A 19,912-nucleotide genomic window follows, 5' to 3' on the forward strand; every position below is an offset into this window, starting at 1 on the left:
GCTCATCATCAGGACACCCCAGGGGCAAGGAAGAAGCCAAGAAGCTGTGGGGTCCCAGAGAGAAGCCAAGTCCCCTGGGGGCAGCCAGCATTTGGAAATAGCCTTGGCAAGAGTGTGCCAGGGCCAGGGTGACACATGTATCTGATCTGGGTTGGATGCAGAGGGTGTGTGCAGGTTACTGCAGGAGCTATTGCTGCTCCAGGGAAAGCCATGGGCACTGAGATGCTCATGTCTGATCAGGGAGCTAAAATGCATTCCTGATTGTCTCCCTGGCTCCCTCTCCCCAAAAAGTTTTGGAGATCTGGAGCTGTAGGTAGCTGTGGGCAGGAAAGGAGTGACTAGTGTCTCATCATGGAAGGAGACCCCAGCTGCTGCATCAAACGTGGACCTTATAGCAGAGGATTTAGGGAGTTATTAAGGCAGGTGCTGAGCTGGAGGGGAGCCCTGGGACCTAGCAGTCACCTGGGCTCATCTCAGCTCCCCAGTGCAGCATCAGGGTTGTTGCTGTGATTGTTGGCACAGCTGGGCACAGCTAGGCTTTGTCCAAAGCTGGGGTGAGGTACAGCATTTTGGGGACAGACCTCCCCTGCTCCCATTTGCTGTCTCCTTTAGTTCTTGCCTCTGCTCTGCTCATGGGTGCCAAACAGTGCAGGGCTTGGCTGGGGCCTGGGAGCAGTCTGCCTTTTTTTGCTGTTCCTTACACTCCAGTTCTGCTGTTGCTGGAGATGGGACACTAGGTTCACTGGGCCTTTGTCCAGTCCAGTCCAGCCCATTGTGAGACTACCTCCTCCTTGGGGTAATCTCCCAACACTTGCCCTTACATCAGCTCCTGGCACATCTTCAGAAAGGCACTGGGGAGAGGAACAGCTCAGGACAGGAATGTGAAGAGATTTTGGGCCAGAAAGAATAGAAGGCCAGAAATTAAAGGCCAGGAGCTGCAAGCTTCTCTGACCCCACCTCTGGTTGGAAGGAGCTTGGGACAAGCTGGCCATCAAACTGTGATCTCAGCTTGTTGTACTCTGGCCCTGCCGGTACAGACAGACACGTACAGCTCTGTGGGCAGCCCATATGGGATTCTTCCAAACAGGCAGCTGCCCATGAGAGAAGGACCATGGGATTTCTGCTGGAGCCATGTCACCTCTTGGGAAACTGAGGCACGGCAAGCTCAGCACAGTTGATGGGAGCCTTTGCTGCCTCACTCACTTCTCTCTAAATGTCCACCTAGCTGAGCACTGCTGAAGGCTCAGCTCATACAATGCAGGGCTGAGTGTCACTTAAGCGCTGCGTAGTTAATTTTATTTTATCACCCCAAACCTGTACTGCCAGGTAAATCTAAGCAGTGTGTGACAGCAAGCCTCCAGCCCAGACAGATCTACAGCTCCCTGGTTTTCTGTCAGGTTCAAGGCAAAATGAGAGATCTGCATTCAACCCAGCATCCCTGGCTGGTGGCGGTCCCCTGGATCTGTGGCTGTGGATGTACCCATGAGGAGGAGGGGCTCTTTGCTGCCAGGTCAGAGATTTTGGAATGAGAAAGCCAGGAATGCAAGGGCAGTCCTCAGCTGCTCAAGAAGCTGCTGTTGGTAGGAGAGAGGTGCACAGGCTGTGGGAAAACAGAGTCAGATTCAGATGGTCCAGTTCAGGTTCCTTGTCTCTCCTGTTTTATCTTTGTTCCTTGGTTTTAACTTTAAAAACTCACTCCCCAAAGGAAGGAGTGGAAAGCTCCCCTTTCACGGCTTACACTGCCAAAACCCTCTTGAGATCCACCTCAACCATGAAGCCCCCAAGAGAGGCATTAAATCCTTGGCGGCTGCCCCACTGCCCTCCTCTCACCCCACATCTACCTCCCCTCCCCTGGGCTGAATGAGGAGCATGAGAAACCAGGCTGGGTGGGAATGGCCCCGTGCCCCTCGCTTTCTTTCAGGATCAGTGCGTCTACGGGGCCACTTGTGTTCCCGGAGCCCCTCTCTCCCCCCGCAACACCAGGGGCCGTAATCTGGGGGCAGCAGGCTTGGAGATGGAGAAGAATGCGGGATCGGGGAGGGGAGGACGGGGACCGTCCCCTCCCGCCACCGCCAAAGCCCCAAATTCTTAGACCTGGAGGAGTCACCACCAAATTCCATTCAACTGACAGAAAAGAAATCAAATCCTTTTAAAGAGAGCCCACTTTCCCCGCAAGAATGCTCCCTCGGCCTTTTGTTGCAGGGCTTTGCTTGCTCCCAGCAGCTCAGAGGAAGCTGCTCCAATACATTAACCAGTTTAACTTGCTCGTGACCCCCTCTGCCCAGTGCACAATGAAGCTCTTCGCCTGCTTTTCTCCCCGGCTCCTTTTCAGGAGCTAAATCCCCTGCTGTTCCCTGCTCGCTGCCTCTCTCGCTCAACCTTTCTCAGGCCTCTGCTTCAGCCCCGGGAAAATAATAACGCTTTGCATTTGTATAGTGCCCGGCCCCTTGGGATCTCCAAGTGCCCTGCATGGATCGCATCATGTCCCCCCAGCCCCACCAAGGGACCTGTGATCCCTTGAGGTGGAAGGGGAAATTGAGGTAGGGTCTGAGGCCACAGAGGGTGGATGCAGTTTGCAACAGGTCCTGGAGAGGAGCAGCGCCAGAGCTGGAGCACAAATGGGGACAATAGGGAGAGTTGAGCATCAAGGTATGCACTATGAGCACCCATTTCAGAAGATCTGGATGCTCATGATGCATCTCCTGATGCTCAGCTGGGCAGAGAGGCACTGACATGCTCTGCTCTTTTGCAGCCACCCCAGTGCCACTGCTACATCCTCTGCTACAAGGGCAGGAAGGTTTTGTTTCCCAAGGTGGTTTAAAAAACCCAGTAGATTAAAAATCGAGCCCTCATGCTGGCCTTCAATAGTGAAGCCCATCAGACAATGGGAAGTTAACCAAACCCAGGCTGGGGAGCCACAGAAGTCTGCCGCGGGGCACTGCCGTTTTCCTACCAGTAATTGATGCAAAGTCCCTTTTGTGCTCTCAGAAAATCCCAGAATGAAGAAGCAGGGGGTGAGAGGGGCCACGGGAAGGATCCAGCTCCCCTCCCACCCGCCTCCTCTATCTCCCTCGCACACCTCAGCCACACAGCTGGATCGGAGGCCGCCCGGCCGCACGTCGGGGCCGAACCCTGTTAAATACCCACGACAATACGCTGGCGGCAAAGTCGGCGCCCGACAGAGCTTTTGACCCCTGTCTGATGAAGCGGGCAAATCGTTCCGGGTGGACAATGCAGCTTTGCAGCCCAAGCACAGCGTTTCTTTTGGATGACCTGAACATTTTCTTGCTGGGGATTTACTAACCATTTTAGCAGCCTTGAGAACCTGGGAGCCTCTTAAGGACCACCTATAGAGTGCCGGGGTCAGGCTGCAAGCAAGGGCGATGTGCAGAGTTTAAACCAATTTAAACTGACCTAATACCATGGTATGGCTGAAAGGGAGATACTCCATGTGCAGTCCCAGCCCTGGCTTGGTATGGAGCTGAATCCAGCCAGCTTCCATGAAAAACCAGTATGGGGTTTGGGTGAGGCTAATTTGCAGTGGGAATGAACTGGTGGAGCTCCTTCACAAGGGCACCTCTCTGAGATTTTGGGGATTTGAGCAGCAGGTTCTGGATCAGATCTATTCATGTGGAACTAAGCAGAGCAAGGAGCACACCACCACTCTGCAACCACAGCCAGGTTCACCTTGTGACATCCCAATGGGTGCAATTATGGACCATGTCCAAAACAGGATCCTTTCTGGGGGAAGGAAGTGAGATGTCCCTCCCAATCCAGCCCTGGCATCCCTCCTATAGAGCAGTCATGACACTGTCCCTCTCCTCTGGCCCTTGTTTTTGTGGAGCTCTCTAATTTGTCTGGTGGCTGGATGCCGACAAACCGGGCACAGGGCGTTCCTGAGAGCATCCTCCCTGCTTCAGCCTCCTTCTCCCCTGCCCCTTGGGTACCATGCTGCGCCCACCAAGGGGCAAGCAGTTCAACTTTTACCCCACCACTGTTTCCCCAAGGGGGACAGTGCCTGGATGGAGATATACACGTGGCAGATGATGGCCGAGCCAGGAGGTCAGGCGCCTGGAGAGGAAGCCTGTGGGGACACAGTTAGCGGCAGGACAATCCCGGGAGAGTCTTGCTCCAGCAGGACAATGCTGCTGAAAGAATGGCTTCCCCTCGGCGCCGCGGCTCTCTGACCCCGGGCAGCTGGGCTGAACCGAGTGCCAGCCCCGGGAAGGAGTTACGGACAGCACCCGGGGTTAGGACAGCCCTTGTGCCAGCACTGGTGGTGTCACGGCTGCTCGGCAGGCCCCGTCGCGTAGCTCAGGGGCTGGCGGCACACAGAGCCTGTATTGTCGCTTGCCCTGCGGCACCGGCCAGGACCCCAACATCTGGCTGCGGCGCGTGTTCCGGGCCAGCGCCGAGGCTGCGGGAGCGGGAGAGCAGCTGGTCGGGGGAAAAGTGCCTTTCCTCCCCTTTTGGCTGCCGGAGAAAGGGGCTCTTTCTTCGCTCAGGGTTTTGCCGATCAGGCTTTCAGCTGCCTCTCGAGCCGCGGTTGCTGTGCCATCGGGTTGTAGACAAAGGGTGCCCGAAGGAAAAAAAAAAGGCAAACCGAGACTAGAAGGCTGGGCTGTGCAGCACTAGCGGGAAGTGGGGAGTGTGGGCTTCGGTTCCTGTGTTTGTACTGCCTAACTGTTGATTTTTTATTTTTTTTTTTATTATAGGAGGCTTCTTTGCCAACATGGGTCTCTCCCCAGACATGGATAGTGCCATGCCAAACCAAACCTCCCAGCCTCCCCCAGCGTTTCTAGCCCAGAGCCATGGTTCAAGGGCTGACCAAGGGAATGTGTAGCTTCAAATCAGGGGAAGGTAGATGCTGGGGCTTGCCTGAGGAAGCAGCTTCCCTGCTTCGTCCTGCCTGGTATTATGGTATTGTTTATCCAGTGCCAGAGATGAATGGAGCACGTGACAGCAGGAAAAATGCAAGTTGGACAAGGTCCCTGCCCAAAAATGCAGCAGCCCTTGATTATGGCATTACATTGCAGCCCAGGCCCAAACCCAAATCCGCCTCCCTGTAGCAGCACACACCCTGGGAGATAAAACCCCATGAGCTCCTTGACTGCAGAGACAGAGGGTGAGGGGAAAAGAGGCCCTGGGGCTTGGCGTCAGTAAAATAGCAGGACGGTGGCACATCCAGGACCAGATTTCAACCCAGTTTTCCCTTTTAGCCAACCACTTCTCCCACTTCCTGGCTGGCAAAATGATTTCTGTTTCACAAGGCATCATTATCATGGTCAGCAGTCACTGTGGGGCTCGCTTGGCATCCGGGTAGCATTTAATTTTGGACACTTTTACACCTTGGGGCTGCCCATTGGCACCACCTCCAAAGCATGTTGCTGCACTGAGGATGAGGGTAGTCAGGTCTGGGAATATCTCCAGGTCTCTTAGAGTAGGAATGGGAACAGAGCCTGCAGTTCTCCTGTTCGTAGATTTGCCCACCGACTGGAGCTGAGTGAAAGTTGGAGGAATGCTGGGGGCTTGGGGCTTTGGGGTTTGTTGTTTTTTAATTATGCTTGACCTCAGAAAAGTCTGATGGGAAACTGCCTGGAGATTGGTCAGGCTGGTTGGCATTCTGGTAACTTCTTGGACATGGCTGTGAGAAAACCTCGGTTCAGGGCTCTGGGAAATGACAGCTCAGGAGAAGTGGGAGGGGGAATGTGCCCGTTGGTGCTCATGAAGCAGGGAGTGATGGGGGCTGCAGGGATAAGCTCATGCTGCACCCTGCCCACCATTGCCTGGGCTTCAATGGGGAGGGAGGGGGGACCAGGCAGCCTGCCTGCACCATGCCATGCATTCCCAGCCTGGGTAAGGCAGGGCAAGGCACAGGCGGGAAGCTGAGGTTGTTTAGCCTGAAGAAAAGAAGGCTCTGGGGAGAGCTTCTTGTGGCCTTGAAGTAGTTAAAGGGGGCTTACAGGAAAGATGGGCACAGACTTTTTATCAGGGCCTGTTGTGACAGGACAAGAGGTGATGGTTTGAAACTAAACGAGGGAATATTCAGAGACACTGGCACACGTTGCATCTACATTGGTAGAGCTCCATCGCTGAGATCATTCCAAGTCAGGTTGGATGGGGCTCTGACCAACCTGCTGTAGTTGAAAACGTCCCTGTTCACTGCAGAGGGGTTGGACTAGATGACCTTTAAAGGTCCCTTCCAATCTAAAACAGTCTGTGATTCCATTATTCCATAGTTCTACGAGCAGGAACAGCCATGGGCAGGGGCCAACAGGACGGAGCCAAGGGGCAGGACGCGTGCGGCGGGACACCCGGAGCCGGGGCGCGGGCAGACTGCGAGCAGGGACGGGCTCCTGCTGCCAGGGACGGGCTCCTGCTGCCCACGCCCCACGTGGGGCCGTCCCCGGGGCCGCCCCTCGCCCGGGAGGGGCGGGGGCTGTTTAAAAGCCGCGGCGCGGCGGGGGCCGGCGGTGGCAGCGGGTGGAGCGCGGCCGGTGGTGGCGGCGCGGCCAAGAGCGGAGCGGCGGGAGGATGCTGAAGAGCTGCGGGAGGAAACTGCTGCTGTCCCTCGTGGGCTCCATGTTCACCTGCCTCCTGGTGCTCATGGTGGAGCCACCGGGAAGGCCGGGGCTAGCCCGGGGGGAGGCCGGCGGGGCGCAGCGAGCGCTGCAGAGCCTGGGGGCGGCGGCGGCGGTGGCCCCTTCCGCGGTTGGGGCACAGGGTTCCCCCGGTCTCCGTAGTTTCGCCGACTACTTCGGGCGGCTGAGCCGAGCCCGAAGGGAGGTTCCTGCCGCCCCGCCGAGCCCTCCGCGGCCGCCGGCCGAGGACATCTCTCCTCGCGATGTCTTCATCGCCGTCAAGACCACGAAGAAGTTTCACAAGGCACGGCTGGAGCTGCTGCTCGACACCTGGATCTCCCGTAATCGCGACATGGTAAGAGGATGGGGATGGAGATGCGGACGGTCCGGGCCGCTGGCCGGGATGGAGCTCATGGGTGTCAGCTGCTGCCTCGGCCATTCACTGTGAGGAGCTCGGGGGGGATGCTGTGACCTGGCAAGTGCCAATTTCTCTTCACACTGCCCCCATATCTCAGAGCAGGATGGTATTTCGGGGCTGGCTGGGCTACTTTGAAGTGTTTTCCAGAAGGTGAAATGCAGTGTTGTCGAGTGAGTTTGGGATGGGTGTCTGACAGATGGAGCCTGACCTGAGTTCCTCACACTCAGCAGATATCTCTAAAACTCCTCTCTGGGGCCCTTTCTGCTGAGTGGCTCCCATTGCAGAGATTGCCCTGAGTTGCTTCACACTGGGGAAAGTGAGGCACAGCACAGGGATGCAACTCGACCCACTGGTGACACAATAGGGGACAAGACCCTGTGGGTGATCCCCTGAACTGCAGGGCCTGGTTGCGGGTGAGATTTAGCAGGGCCCCATGAGGTGCCTGCAGTCAGGTTGCCCTAAGCACACCTAGTTTAGCATACCAGGACTGGGAGAGCACTGGGATGTGCCAAGGCTCTTGGTTCCCTTGCCAGGAACTGGGCAGGACTAGAATGGCTGGGGTCTCTTGCAGGTCTGCTCTGGTTCAGCTGTATGACAGTTCCAGCTAGTCTGATTCCTGATCTTACTGATGTCCTGCCCAGAGCCCTGGCAGTGCCTTACTCTGCTCTTCAAGTACTGAAACAAAATTGAAAAAGCCAGAAAAAAAAGGCAGTTTCCTTAGGAAATGTATCTTGTCATCTGCTCTTGAGACACATTTCTGTCCTTAGACAGCTTCCCAAGTAAGTTATGCATTGTCCTAACCTTTCCATCCTGCTGTCTTCACGTGTTTCCTCCTGGCCTGGAATTTTACTTCTTGCTTGCAAACTGTTTTGTTTCGTTTGCAATCTGGACTGGTTGAGGGAGGTGAGAGGGGAGAATCGGCCTGCCCCTGCCTCCTTCACCCGGGTCTGCCAGACTCTGTGAGGTCTTGGCTACAGCAGCTTACTCTAAGCATTATCTTGCTTTTTTCTCCCTGCCCTGTGAATCTTGTCCCTTTTTCTTACTGTGCTTGGCAGTGGCTCTGCTGTCTCTCGTTGGTACAGTTATTTAATGGAAACCTCTTTTATGCTCTGCTGTCACTGCAAGGGGGTGGTGAGTGGTGGTGTGGGGAAATACTCTTTGAGCACCTACAGATGATCCTGGGAATGGCTGCTCTTTTTTTTTTTTTTTTTTTTTTCCCCTCCCTCTTGTGAGCTCAGGCTTTCTTCTAGGTTTTTTGTGTGTGTGTGTTGTGCTTCGTTTGTCCGTTTGGATTCCCAGAGACCCGAGGCTCAGCTCTCACGCTGTCCCCCTGGGCAAGCTAACAAAGCCCCTTTTCTCCTGGCGCAGAGAAAAGGCTTCGCAGCCTCTTGTGTGGCACTTTCCATGGGAACGGGAGAGCCAGAGCCGGCTGTGTCCAGGTCAGGTTGCCTAGAGATGAGGGCCATGAAGCCGGGGGGCTGCAACCCGGCAAGGTGCCCGCCTGACAAGCCAAGCCGCTGAGTGACGGCTCTTGTACAGCACTTGAGGACAAGGAGCTGCCGAGAGAGCTGGAGGCGGTACAAGCTCCTGCAGAGCAAAGCAAGGGCTGGGGCGACACATGGATGCAGAAGGGATGAAGCCACGCTGACCTGGCTGCTGTCTCTGGGAAACTTTGGGGCATCCTAGGCTCCCCCAAGCTTGGCATCAGGTTGGGTTATTTTGTTGCCTGCAGGGTGCAGGATTGGTGCTATGGGGCTCCTCCTCTCCTTTGCTTCCCTGTCCTGGTATGGCTGTGCAGTGTCTCCATCCCCTCCTTGCCTGGCCCATGGTTTCTGCCCCAAGTTGAGTGATAGCAGGGCACTGCCTCTGCTCAAACTCTTGGTTTGACTCAGGACCATCTCTGCTCATCTTGTGCCTTTCTCACTCTTGTTTCACTAAGGGTGTTCACACACGCATGCTGTTTTCAACACAGGGAAGTTCCTGCCCAAGGGCTGAGACTCCCTCAAGCCTGATGCCACATCTCTGATCCTCTTCTTCATCAAACCAAACCCCAGCCTCCCTCTTGGTTATTCATTAGCCAGGCAGTTCTCTGGGCAGGAGGGATGCAGGCACTGGTGAGAAAGGGTTAAATACAGCAGGTAACTCCAGGCTGGACCCTTGCAGATAGGGGCAATAGCTATTGTGTCCTTCTTTGGCTGCTCTTTGTTCTGCCCACAATAGTCCCTGTTTCCTGCCCTCTGTCCCCTCCAAGACACTGCAAAGGGCACCCCCTCCTCCTTCCTGCTTCTGTCTACATAGGAGGACAGATCCTTATTCCCTTCTAAATCTTCTGCTTGGGTTGCACAATACAGGCTGGATAAGTTGCTTTGGAGGAGAACTATGTTTTTTCCCCTTCCCTGTTTTGGGAAGATTTTCCAGCTGTCTCAGTATCCTTAGGATGCTGGAGTGCAATCTGGCGAAACTTTGTGATTGAAAGAAAAGAGAAGGAGGGAGGAAAATGGCCATTAGGCAGAAATCCTGGACAAGAGTCCAAACCCACTGCTTTCCTGCTGAGTCGGCTGATTTGCAGTGGCAGAGTTGCGTAAGAAACATCCCCTGTCTCTGGGGCACCCTGAAGGCAGTCAGGCAACTTGACACATGCCACAGTGCCCGGAGGGGTCTGAGCTGGGCTGCAGTCCCACCAGTGTGGGATCTGCTGGCTTCCTCCAGCCCGGTGTGATAATTGCAGCCTTTGAAAAATTCCTGCTCTCAGGGCAGAGGGAATAGGATTGCCTTCCTGGGGAGCATGTTCCTTTCATGGCAGCTCCCAACTTTCTCTAGCACCTTGGCCAGGGTCCCCATCCTTGGGATGGCCACAGTGGAGAGTGTTGGCATGTGTGCCCCACTTGGGCTTCCACTGGAGTGACTGGGACTGAGGGGTAAGGGGGCTGCTCATCTCAAACTGGCGTCCCCCAGCCCTGGGCTGCGTGCCAGGGCCTGCTGAGCACTGCTGAACTCAGCTCATGTGTGAGGGTCCCACCCTGGGCAGCCTTTGTGGTTTAGGGGGGGTAGGGGCCCCTTCGTTGCGTGCCCCAAACGATGCCACTGTCACTGTCCGTAAAAGCCCCGGAGCCGGCGAGCGGTGCGTGGAGCGCTGGGCAGGAGGGTGGGGGACCCTCACTGCACAATGAGCTCATTGTCTGCAGGGAGGTTATTAAAAAATTACAGCATTTAAAATTACAGTGGAGGATTCTTCCTCTTGCTGAAAGGAGCAGGGGGGAGGAAGAGCCTGCGGCCTTGCAAGCCCCTTCCTCGCCTCTGCAAGTCCTAACCCCAGGACCCTTGTGCCAGCACAGACACACCCCCCCAAACCCCAGTCCTGGGGATAGCCACTTCCATCACAGGGACGCTGCCATCATGCTGCCCCCAACCTGGTGAAGTGGGGTGTGGATTTTACCTCCTAGCTCCCCAAGTCTGGAGGGAAAACATCTGCTATGGGGGACACAAAGCTGGGCAGGGACTTACTCTGGCAGCACCTTTATCAACCTCACCTTCTCTTGAGCTCCTTGCACAGCTGGAGACTGAGCCCCCCACCCTCAGCACCACTTCACTGCCTTCTTCCCATGCACCTGAAGTAAGGTGGCTACTTCCCCTTGTCCTTGAGGTGAAAGGGGTGCAGCCCCCTCCCCCGCATCTTGGGTGCTCGCAAGGAAGTGTGACATGATGTGGGGAGCAGGGTCTGTATGCCACAGGGTCACAGGGGTGACTGGCTGGCCAAAGTTCCCCTTTTTGGTGGGTACACTGCCTGGTGAGGTGGGGGCAGCAGAGGGCACAGGGTCTGCTGAATGTATGTCACCCCGGGAAGCCATCAGGACCGCTTGGCCAGACTGTGCAATGGAGAGAGGATGACCCTGGGGTGGCTCTAACTGTTGAGACACCTTGCACAGCACCCAGCCACGAGCAATCCACAAGCTTGGTTGGTGGAGGGGGAAATGAGTCAATGTGAAAGAAGAAATGAAGAGGAGGGCAAATAAAGTAAAAAAAAAAAAAAAAAAGGGTGGGGAGGAGGTGGGGGGCTACTGGCAGCTGCCTGGCTCCTTGCAAGCAGTTGAGGGGGGGCTGACCCCATCCTGGCCTTAGGGACCCTGGGTGCCTCTCTGTCCCTGTACACAGAGGCTGTGCATTGTGCTGGGCTGCGTGGAGTGGTGGCAGCTATTGTTCAGGAGGGATTTGGCATCCTGTGTTTCTTGAAGCTGCAGTTTTGAGAACAATGAGGTTTCCTGCAGGGGCTGGGGGGGGCAGCAGGTCCTTCCTCTCCTGCACCCCACAGGAAAAGTTATTGTGGGGGGGGCCCAAGAGGTCCTGGCACCCATGAGTGCCATGGCTGGCACAGGGGCCAAGTGGGAGAGAAGTGGAGAGGGCTTTGGGTGCTTTCTGCCTAGGAGAGGGGTAGGGAGACTGGCTCTGCTGCTGTTGGATCTAGAGATGATGGCTTGGTAGGTGACAGCTCTGGGCTGTTGGCTGCCCAGCTGTAAACTGAGCGCTTCCCTGATGCCCAGGGCTGATCCATGTTTTTTTCTTCTCATACTGTCACGGTGTTTTCTTATCCCTGTCCTTTCCTGGCTTGTCTCCTGCCAGGCTTAGCTGGCACATCTGCTCCTCTCCCCTTGCTCCACTTAAAGAAATTCAGGCAAATTAATTAAAAAATAAAGGCTTTAGTGTTTTTAGTTTTAATCGAATGTTGTGATGGAGCTGGGAGGGAGGTGGGGAACCTATGAGACTTTGATAGCCCCTATGAGGTGACCTGCAGGGCTCTGTTCCCTTACCCTGATCCTCAAGATGTCACCTGGTCCAGCTGCAGCAGGAAAATGCTGGGGATGCATGTGAGGAGAGGCTGGGGGGAAGATGCCTCATTAGGATGAAGCCTTTTGGTGCGGGCAAGCGATAAACAATAGTCCCTGTGGTCTATTTATAGTGGCTGAGCTGCAGGATTAGTTGTGGGGTTATTTTTGGAGCAGCTGAAGGCAGTTGCTGGACAGCGTTTCTGAGCTAATCAAGCAAACATTTTCTGTCTCGCCTGTGTGGAGGCTGTGAGTCCCCTGCCTGTCATGTCCCCTGGCCTTGGCAGGGCAGGAGCCTTGGTAGGGGCTGTACTGAAGCTCCATGTGTCTCAGGGGAGATAAGAAAGGGCTTGTGATGGGGTTGTCTTGAACATCTTGGGATGTTCTCCTGTTGCCCTGCTTCAGCTTGTACCCCCAGCAGCTGCCTGAGCACCTGGGGGACAGGGAGACCAGCAGTGAGGTGTGGCTGGACACTGCATCCGTTGGGGGTGACAACCTCCTTCATGCACAGCACTGATCCTGTCCCACCCTAGCCACAATGTGTCCCTTGAGCCATGACACCCATGGGCATCCTTGTCCCTGAAGCTGATGGACTGAGGTCTCCGTGCCCCAGCTGTACCCTCATCAGCAGCAGGTCCCCTATCCCTTAACCCTTTCCTCAAGGCCTTTCCAACCCCTGGGGAGCCAGCCTCTCTCCCTGCAAAATCCAGGCTGCAGGGCTGGCTGTGTCTTTATGAGAACTTGAGAGTTTGCCTTCCTATCTCCTCCATCTTTTTTTTTTTTTCTTTTCTTTTCCTATTCTCCTTTTCAAGCCCCAAAGGTCACTTGTAGCCCTGTCCCCAGGAACACAGCCTCCTCCCCTCCCATTCAACCTTCCTGCAGATCTGGCCTCTCCCCACCAGCCTCCCAGCCTGGGACCTGAGCAAACACAGGCCAGCAGGGTTAACCAGTGCAGCTGTATGCTAATATCCACCGCTGCCTGCTTAACTCTCCTCTGCTGAGTAAAGTCAACCCTGCTATTGTACCCCCTCCTCAAACAAGCCACAAACCCCAGCGCGTTCCTGGCTGTGGGGTGGCACCCAATTTCCAGCTCACTTGTAATTCATCATCCCCAGCTCCATCGCCTCCTGCCTTTCCCCCCCAGCCCCTTTTGTCTTTCTTCCTTTGCCCTTTTGTGCACGTCTGGTTTTTAATAGCGCTTGGCAGCTGGTTGTGGTTTCTCTCCTCCAGCTTTGTTTGCTGCCCGCTGATTGATGGCAATGCCTTTCCCACCCCCTGCTCTCTCCCGCTTCTTGCCCTTCCCCAAATCCAACAGCAGCTCTCCCTCCCCAGTCCTCCTTCCCAGGCAGCATATGCTAGGAATTAGCTGTGTAAATAGAGGAGTGCAGCTGGGCAGGTGCCCAAGTAGGTGCCTGGCACTGTGAGGACCATACCCTTCTGGGGGCTGGTGAGAGACACCCACCAGCACCAGCTCAGCCACCCCAGGGGATGCACAGAGAGCAAAGAGGAGCTGTGGGGTGTTGTGCCAGTGGCCAAGGAGAGCCACGTGCTGTTGACACAGGTGGGGACACAGTTGGCAGCTGGCGCCACAGGCAAACACACCTGCCCGGGCAGGGCGAGATGCCAGGCAAATGCTTTGACATCCCCGGCTGCGCGCCTTGGCTAAAGTCTGAAGTCCCCACTCAGACCCAGCCACGCTCTGCATCCACCCCCATCACCTGCTCTTCTCTGCGTGCCTGTGGTGCATGGTAGGCATTGCCCTTGTGTTGCCCGGAATCTCCCTGCCTGTTGCTGCCCCATGGAACAGGCATGGGGATGCTTAGCATGGATGCTGGGAAAGGGCTGGGGTTATCACCCTGGTGAGGTATGGAATCGAGTGCTGTGTCCAGCAGGGACAGCTTGACACCCTTCTTGATCTGAAGCTGTGTATTGTGGGGATGCTCAGCTCTATGGTGCTGCTCTGGTTTTGGTAAGAGGGAAGTCATCACCACTGACATCTTGGAGGGACTGGTTTCCAGTGCTGCCCAGTGGAGCCCTGTTGCATCCAGAGTCGTGTGGCCACAGCCCCTTGGTCCTTAAAGGTGCCTCATCTTCTCTTTCAGACCTTCATCTTCACAGATGGGGAGGATGAGGAGCTGAAGAAGCAAGCACGTGAGTCTGTGACCCTTGTCCCTTTGTGGGGAGCATGGCTGGTGTGTGTCTTGCCCTGGGAACCCTGAGAAAATGGTCACAATACCCCTGTTTAGACACTAATCTCAGGTCCCCTCACCACAGGGACCTGCGCTGAAAACGAGGTAACTTGTTTCACTGTGCCTAAAAGCAGCCTCTGCCTGGGAGCTCCACCTGGGAACTGGTTTCCTTCCCAGTCGACCCAGTCTATGTCCTGCACGATGCTGTTGGGGAGCACGCTAATGGGGTGAGGTGCCTTTGCACCGGTGTGTCCCTAAGGGCAGCTGGGATTGATGGGCAATGCAGCCAGAGTTTCACGGGAGCATTTCTCTGGCAGCCCTTCCCTAGGGCGAGGGTCAGCGTGGTCTATTGTCCCCATGCAAATGACTCCTTTTCAGGCTGGGAAGCGATTGCTTTTGAGTCGAGTGAGCAAATAACAGGTGGCCACTGCCTTTTGCAGTGGGAGTAGGGCAGGATTTTGGCTGTCATGTCCTCAAGAAGCCAGCTCACAGACATTCTCTCATTCCCAGGGCAGCAGGTACATGGTCCCGATTTGGGCGACGTGATGTGGGGTGTCATCATGCATAGCATATGGGCATGAGGGGTACAGCTCAAGCCTGGTGCATCTGCTGCACCAACATGCCTTGCTCATCCCATCACAGAATCATTGTGGTTGGAAAAGACCTTTAAGATCATCAGGTTCAACCATTCACTTACCTCATGTGCACCCAAAAGCCTTTCCTCAAAACATTCTTTCTTTGCCCTAAGTGATGTGGCATGGATGTCACCAAGCATCGGGACATCCGTGGTGTTTTCCTTCCCCTGGCACGCCTGGGATGTGTGTGCTGAAGTGTCACTGTTGGAGTGCATGAGAAAGTGCAGGATCCCCCGATGTCAAGCTTTGACCCCATCTCTTCCCACAGGGAATGTCATCAACACCAACTGCTCAGCTGCCCACAGCCGCCAGGCCCTGTCGTGCAAGATGGCTGTGGAGTATGACAAGTTCATCGAGTCTGGCAGAAAGTAAGTGGCACCCAGGGCTGCCAAGGGGTTGGCAGGGCTGTGAGGGGGCACGCTGTAAGCAGGACCTCTTCACATTTTGGGGGCATGTATCTCAGCATGGGGTCTGGGGAGCTGCCCTGACCAGTGTGACACTGCTGCTGCCACAGGTGGTTCTGCCACGTGGATGATGACAACTACGTGAATGTGCGAATGCTGGTGAAGCTCCTCTCCAGCTACCTCCACACGCAGGACATCTACATTGGGAAGCCCAGCCTGGACCGGCCCATCCAGGCTACGGAGAGGATCAGTGAGACCAAGATGGTGAGGCAGGGGAGGAGATGTTGGGGCTGGCTTAGTTTGTGCTGGGGTTTGCTCCCTGGGCAGTGGCAGGAGGTCTCATTGCCGTTGCTTCTCCTCTCTTGCAGCACCCTGTGCATTTCTGGTTTGCCACGGGCGGAGCAGGGTTCTGCATCAGCCGGGGGCTGGCACTGAAGATGAGCCCATGGGCCAGGTAAGAGTGTTGGCATTGCTTTCCTGTGGGGACTCGTGGTCCCAGATGGGCACAGAGTGGTGACAACTTTAGGGATGGACTTTGGCACGTGTTCTATTGTCTTGCTCTCTTTACCTTGCTGGAGGTGTCTGCAGGGGGCCTGGAAACAAGCTGGGAATGAATTTAGTTCTCCCTAACTGACTTTTCATTAGAGCTGGGCTAAACCCAAGACCCTCTAGGGTGCCTGCATCCCCTGGGCTTTTGCTCCTCTGCAGCCCCTCTTTGTCTCCCCACAGCGGGGGCCACTTCATGAGCACCGCGGAGAAGATCCGCCTGCCTGATGACTGCACCATCGGCTACATCATCGAGTCTGTGCTGGGGGTGAAGCTTATCCGGAGCAACCTTTTCCACTCACACCTGGAGAACCTCCATCAGGTGCCCAAGACAGAAATCCACAAACAGGTAACCTCATCCTGATGCCCTGGGGTGGAGGGGTTGGGGTGGATGGTACCATCACCTGGTTTCATGTTGTCATCTAAAAATTGGGCATCACAGCTATTCATTAACATGCAACCACAATGTCAGCAGAAGGGGAAAGCCTTTTATAGAGTGTGCCAGGAGGCTCTGGGAAATGGGGTGAATTTTGCAGACCCCTCCACGCTCCTGTTTGATCCTCGTGACCGTGTTGGCTGCTTGACCCACCCGTTGTTCTCCCCACCAGGTGACACTAAGCTACGGTATGTTTGAAAACAAACGCAATTCCATCCACATGAAGGGAGCCTTCTCCGTTGAGGAGGACCCATCCAGGTGAGATGGGGTTCCCTGTCCCCCGCAAACCTGGGGCGATGTGGGGCCGCCACTGCCCCATGCTCAGCATCGCTCTTCTGCTCCGCAGGTTTCGCTCCGTGCACTGCCTGCTGTACCCCGACACACCGTGGTGCCCTGCCAACGTGGCTTACTAGGAGGCACAAGTCCCCTCCAACCTCGTCCCGAGTTTCCCCGGTATCCGACGGGCATGCGGGACCCGAGTGCGGGTGTGTAGGTCCGGCCTCGCCACGAGGCGGATGGACGGATGGACGTCGTTGCTGTGGTATTGCACAGTGTGTGTGTACTGAAGGCTGCTGTGCGGCCCCTTGTCCCCTTGTCCCCTGCCTGCCCGGCTGCCCATGCCCGCTGCCTGCTCCAGCCAGGACAGTGGAGAGGGGATGGGTCCTGAGCACTTAACCATGGGGCACCCTTGTGGTGCTGGTGGGCCCTACGCCATGCGTGGGGAGCGACCACAGGCACTGCGGGGCTCTGCCTCCCCCGGGCTTGCTTCTCCTTTTTCATTCCTTTCAAATGTTAAGTTTTTTTGATGTGTACCTCCCACCCTTGCCTCTACCCATCCATCCCACTCCCATAACCTCTCATCCCGTCTCCCAGTCCCAAAAATCTCAGCAGCGAAGCTCCAGCTCCCAATTCCAGTGAAGGGTCACAGGCAAGGTTTGCTCCCTGGTTTGGTGTGCAGGCAGAGGAAGCCTCCCAGCTGTGGCCAATGCTGCTCTATGGTGTTGCAGAGCTGCTTGGGTGCTTGATGGCTGCACTGGAGGGAGATGGTGGGGTGGGCCGACATCACTGGCTCCAGTTCCCAGAGCTTCCTGTCTCTGGCTGAACTGTTGTTGGCAGCATCGACCTGTGCATTATTTATAGAGATTAATGTAAAGACTTTCTATAAATATGGAGGGCGGGTGGAGGGCTTCCCTGGAGCTGCCAGTGTGGTGTGGGAGATGTTTGTGCAGATCTCCCTTCAGTGCTGCCTCTCTGCACCTCTGCCATGCAGCACTGTAAGATCCACTCAGGGCCTAGGTTGGTGTCTCCAGCCCTGCCATGGGGCCACAGCATCCTCGAGCCCTGGTCTGGCTGTGGTTGCTGCTGGGCTTGTCAGAGCATCCAAGGCACTCAGCTGAACTGGCACCTGCCATGGGCAGGGAGTGTTTCCCAGCCTGACTGTTGCTCTCTCCCTGCCAGGGAGGGATTCAGATGGGGAAGGAGAGGGACCTCTCACCCCCCATGCCTTACCTGCTGCCGCCTGCCCTGAACCCCTCGCGGTAAGTGGGCTGAGCTGGAGCTGAACATTTCCAATCTGAAGCTGAGTGAAAATAGCCCATAATGGGTGCGTTGTAAATATGTTATTGTGCCAGTATTTTTTTTACTGTGCCTTTTTTTAAGGAAAAAAAAAAAGAAAAAAAAAACCAAAAAAAAACCTCCCAAATCACAAACATTGAGAAATATGTAGATTTAAAAATGTTTTTTTATACGTTTTCTGTGGATCAGAAAAAAAAAAAACAGAAGATAAAAAAGTAAGAAATCTCCAGGCTTTGATAATCTGTTTAAGAAAGAAGAAGAAAAAAATTGCAATGTCTTGTAACTATCACTTCCCTTAATTTATATGTTCCAGTATCTGGAACGTCACTCTGTGCTTTTTGTAACTAGGATGTGTTTAAAGCAATAGATTTGGGATGGGGAACCAATAGGGACTGTGTGTTCTCAGGGACCTGAACCCGATTGCTGCCACAGGGTTCCCGTGGGAGCCATCACCAATAAAGCAGCTTTTTGGCTGACCATAGTCACCTGGTCCTGGGCTTTGGTGTTTCTTTATGGATGAACTGTGCTGACCACCCCTTGCTCCCCCCGCGGTTGTTATCACCTCCAAAGAAGCTCTCAGAGATGCACCCAGGGTGGATTGTGCCTACATCCCTCTTTTTCCCACGGGTACTGGGATCCGCTGGCCATTTGCATCCCAGGGTGTGAGGGTCCTCTCCTCCTTCCCCTCTCCAAAAGGCTCTGTCAGGGCTTGGCACCTTGAGGCTGGATTTTCCCAGGCTCTGAGGTGGGAGCGGAGGTGGTGGGGGCGAGGTGAGAGCCGGTTGTTAGCAGGATGCTGTTAACAGCCGGCAGGCAGGCGTCTGCGTGGGAAGATTGGGGGCTGCAAGGGGTCTGAGCTCCAGCCTTCCCCCACCACTGCTTCAGTCAACATTAAGCACTCACCTGCCAGTACCAAACCCCAACTTTAATGGGCTGTGGCAACAACAAGAGGTTGAGAGGTCTACCTCTCAGTCCAAACCCAGCTCTGTTTGTGCCACACTGGTACCAGTTTCACCTGTACCATCCTCTCCTCCCCCTACCTTCCTCCACATGCAGCAGTTGTTTGTTTTGTTTTTTTTTTTTCTTCATGTCAAGGCACACTTACTCACTTCACAGCTTTGTTTGACTCTCTGGGTTATCAGGGCTTGGCTTTGCTAAAAATACAGCCTAGCAGGAAGTCAGTGTGTGCTAAAGCAGCAACCACCCCCCCAACACTTACCTTTCAGACAACCCCCAAAAATGCCCCCAACTTTGCAGCCCTTGGGCTGCTGTGGGCAGGCTCTGGATCCTGCCCTGGGCAACTGACTCAGTTGCTCCCCAAAACCCACAGTACCCAAGAATCTCCCTGGGAGAAAGGGGAGGGTGAACAAGTCCTAAAAAGCCACCAGCCTGGGGGCTGGGATTGTGAGGTGGGTGCAGGATTTGGTGCCCCTTGGCCCCGTTGGGATGGGGTCAGGGAAGGGGAACTGTGTCAGGCACAGGGAGATGTGCCATCCGCCGCTCGCCCACACATCTTCCTGTTGCTCATGGGCTGTGGTGCCAGTGGTGCCAGTGGTGTGGGTGTCTCCTGGCAGCGATGCTGTCACCTCTTCTGCAGGCTGGCCCTCCCTCTGTCCCTTGGGAGGGATCATAGAATTGTTTTGGTTGGAAAAGACCCCCAAGATTATCGACTCCAAATATCAACCTAAAATCAGCATGGCCATTAAACCATGTCCCAAAGTACCATGTCCCATCTCTAGAATACCTTCAGGGATGGTGACTCCATCACTACCCTGTGCAGTCTCTTCCAGTGAAGAAAATGGTCCTAATATCCAACCTAAACCTTCCCTGGTGCAATTTGAGGCCATTTCCTCCTGGTCAATAACTTGATATCAGCTGGGATGGGGCAGCACCCATCTCTCCCAAGGCAGAGCTGTGTGTAGGAGGCCTTTTCACAGCCTAAACCAGCCCAAATCTTGTGTTAAGGGCCCACCAAGTCACAGGGGTTTGTGGCATGGGGCTGGGATGCTGCTGCAAGGCAAGGGAGCCCCTTGTCTGGGGTAAAGGCCAGGGAGGGGTTGCAACACCTTTGGTGCTGGTGGAATAAAAAAATAAAAGAAAATTAAAAATAAAACTATAATTAGAAGACAAAGAAACAACAAAGAAGCCCACCCCACAGAGCCTTCAGGAGCAGAGGCAGGCAGCACACCAGTTTATCCCACACCAGACTCCCAGCCTCTCTCTCTCTCTCTTCTCCCTCCCTACTCGTGGGCTGAAAAGTAAATAAATACACACATTAATAAACAAAAGGAAAACAAAAGCAGAGTCC

The 19,912-nt window shown here is 55.0% G+C and overlaps 1 protein-coding gene across 2 annotated transcripts; it reads left to right on the plus strand.

The window, feature by feature from the left end:
- The first annotated feature begins 6,534 nt into the window (after window positions 1-6,534).
- On the plus strand, window positions 6,535-17,642 carry LFNG (LFNG O-fucosylpeptide 3-beta-N-acetylglucosaminyltransferase). 2 transcript variants are annotated; one of them, XM_054390911.1, is made up of 8 exons: window positions 6,535-6,936; window positions 13,922-13,970; window positions 14,912-15,011; window positions 15,158-15,311; window positions 15,416-15,501; window positions 15,777-15,942; window positions 16,202-16,287; window positions 16,376-17,642. In XM_054390911.1, the coding sequence occupies exons 1-8, from the start codon at window positions 6,535-6,537 to the stop codon at window positions 16,440-16,442; spliced, it is 1,110 nt and encodes a 369-aa protein (XP_054246886.1). In that variant the 3' UTR covers window positions 16,443-17,642. The 2 variants fall into 2 exon arrangements, with proteins under 2 accessions (XP_054246886.1, XP_054246887.1); XM_054390912.1 differs by having other exon boundaries at window positions 13,922-13,965; window positions 14,907-15,011.
- Window positions 17,643-19,912: the final 2,270 nt, after the last annotated feature.

This window comes from Indicator indicator, chromosome 22 (assembly GCF_027791375.1).
Source record: "Indicator indicator isolate 239-I01 chromosome 22, UM_Iind_1.1, whole genome shotgun sequence".
Taxonomy (NCBI): domain Eukaryota; kingdom Metazoa; phylum Chordata; class Aves; order Piciformes; family Indicatoridae; genus Indicator; species Indicator indicator.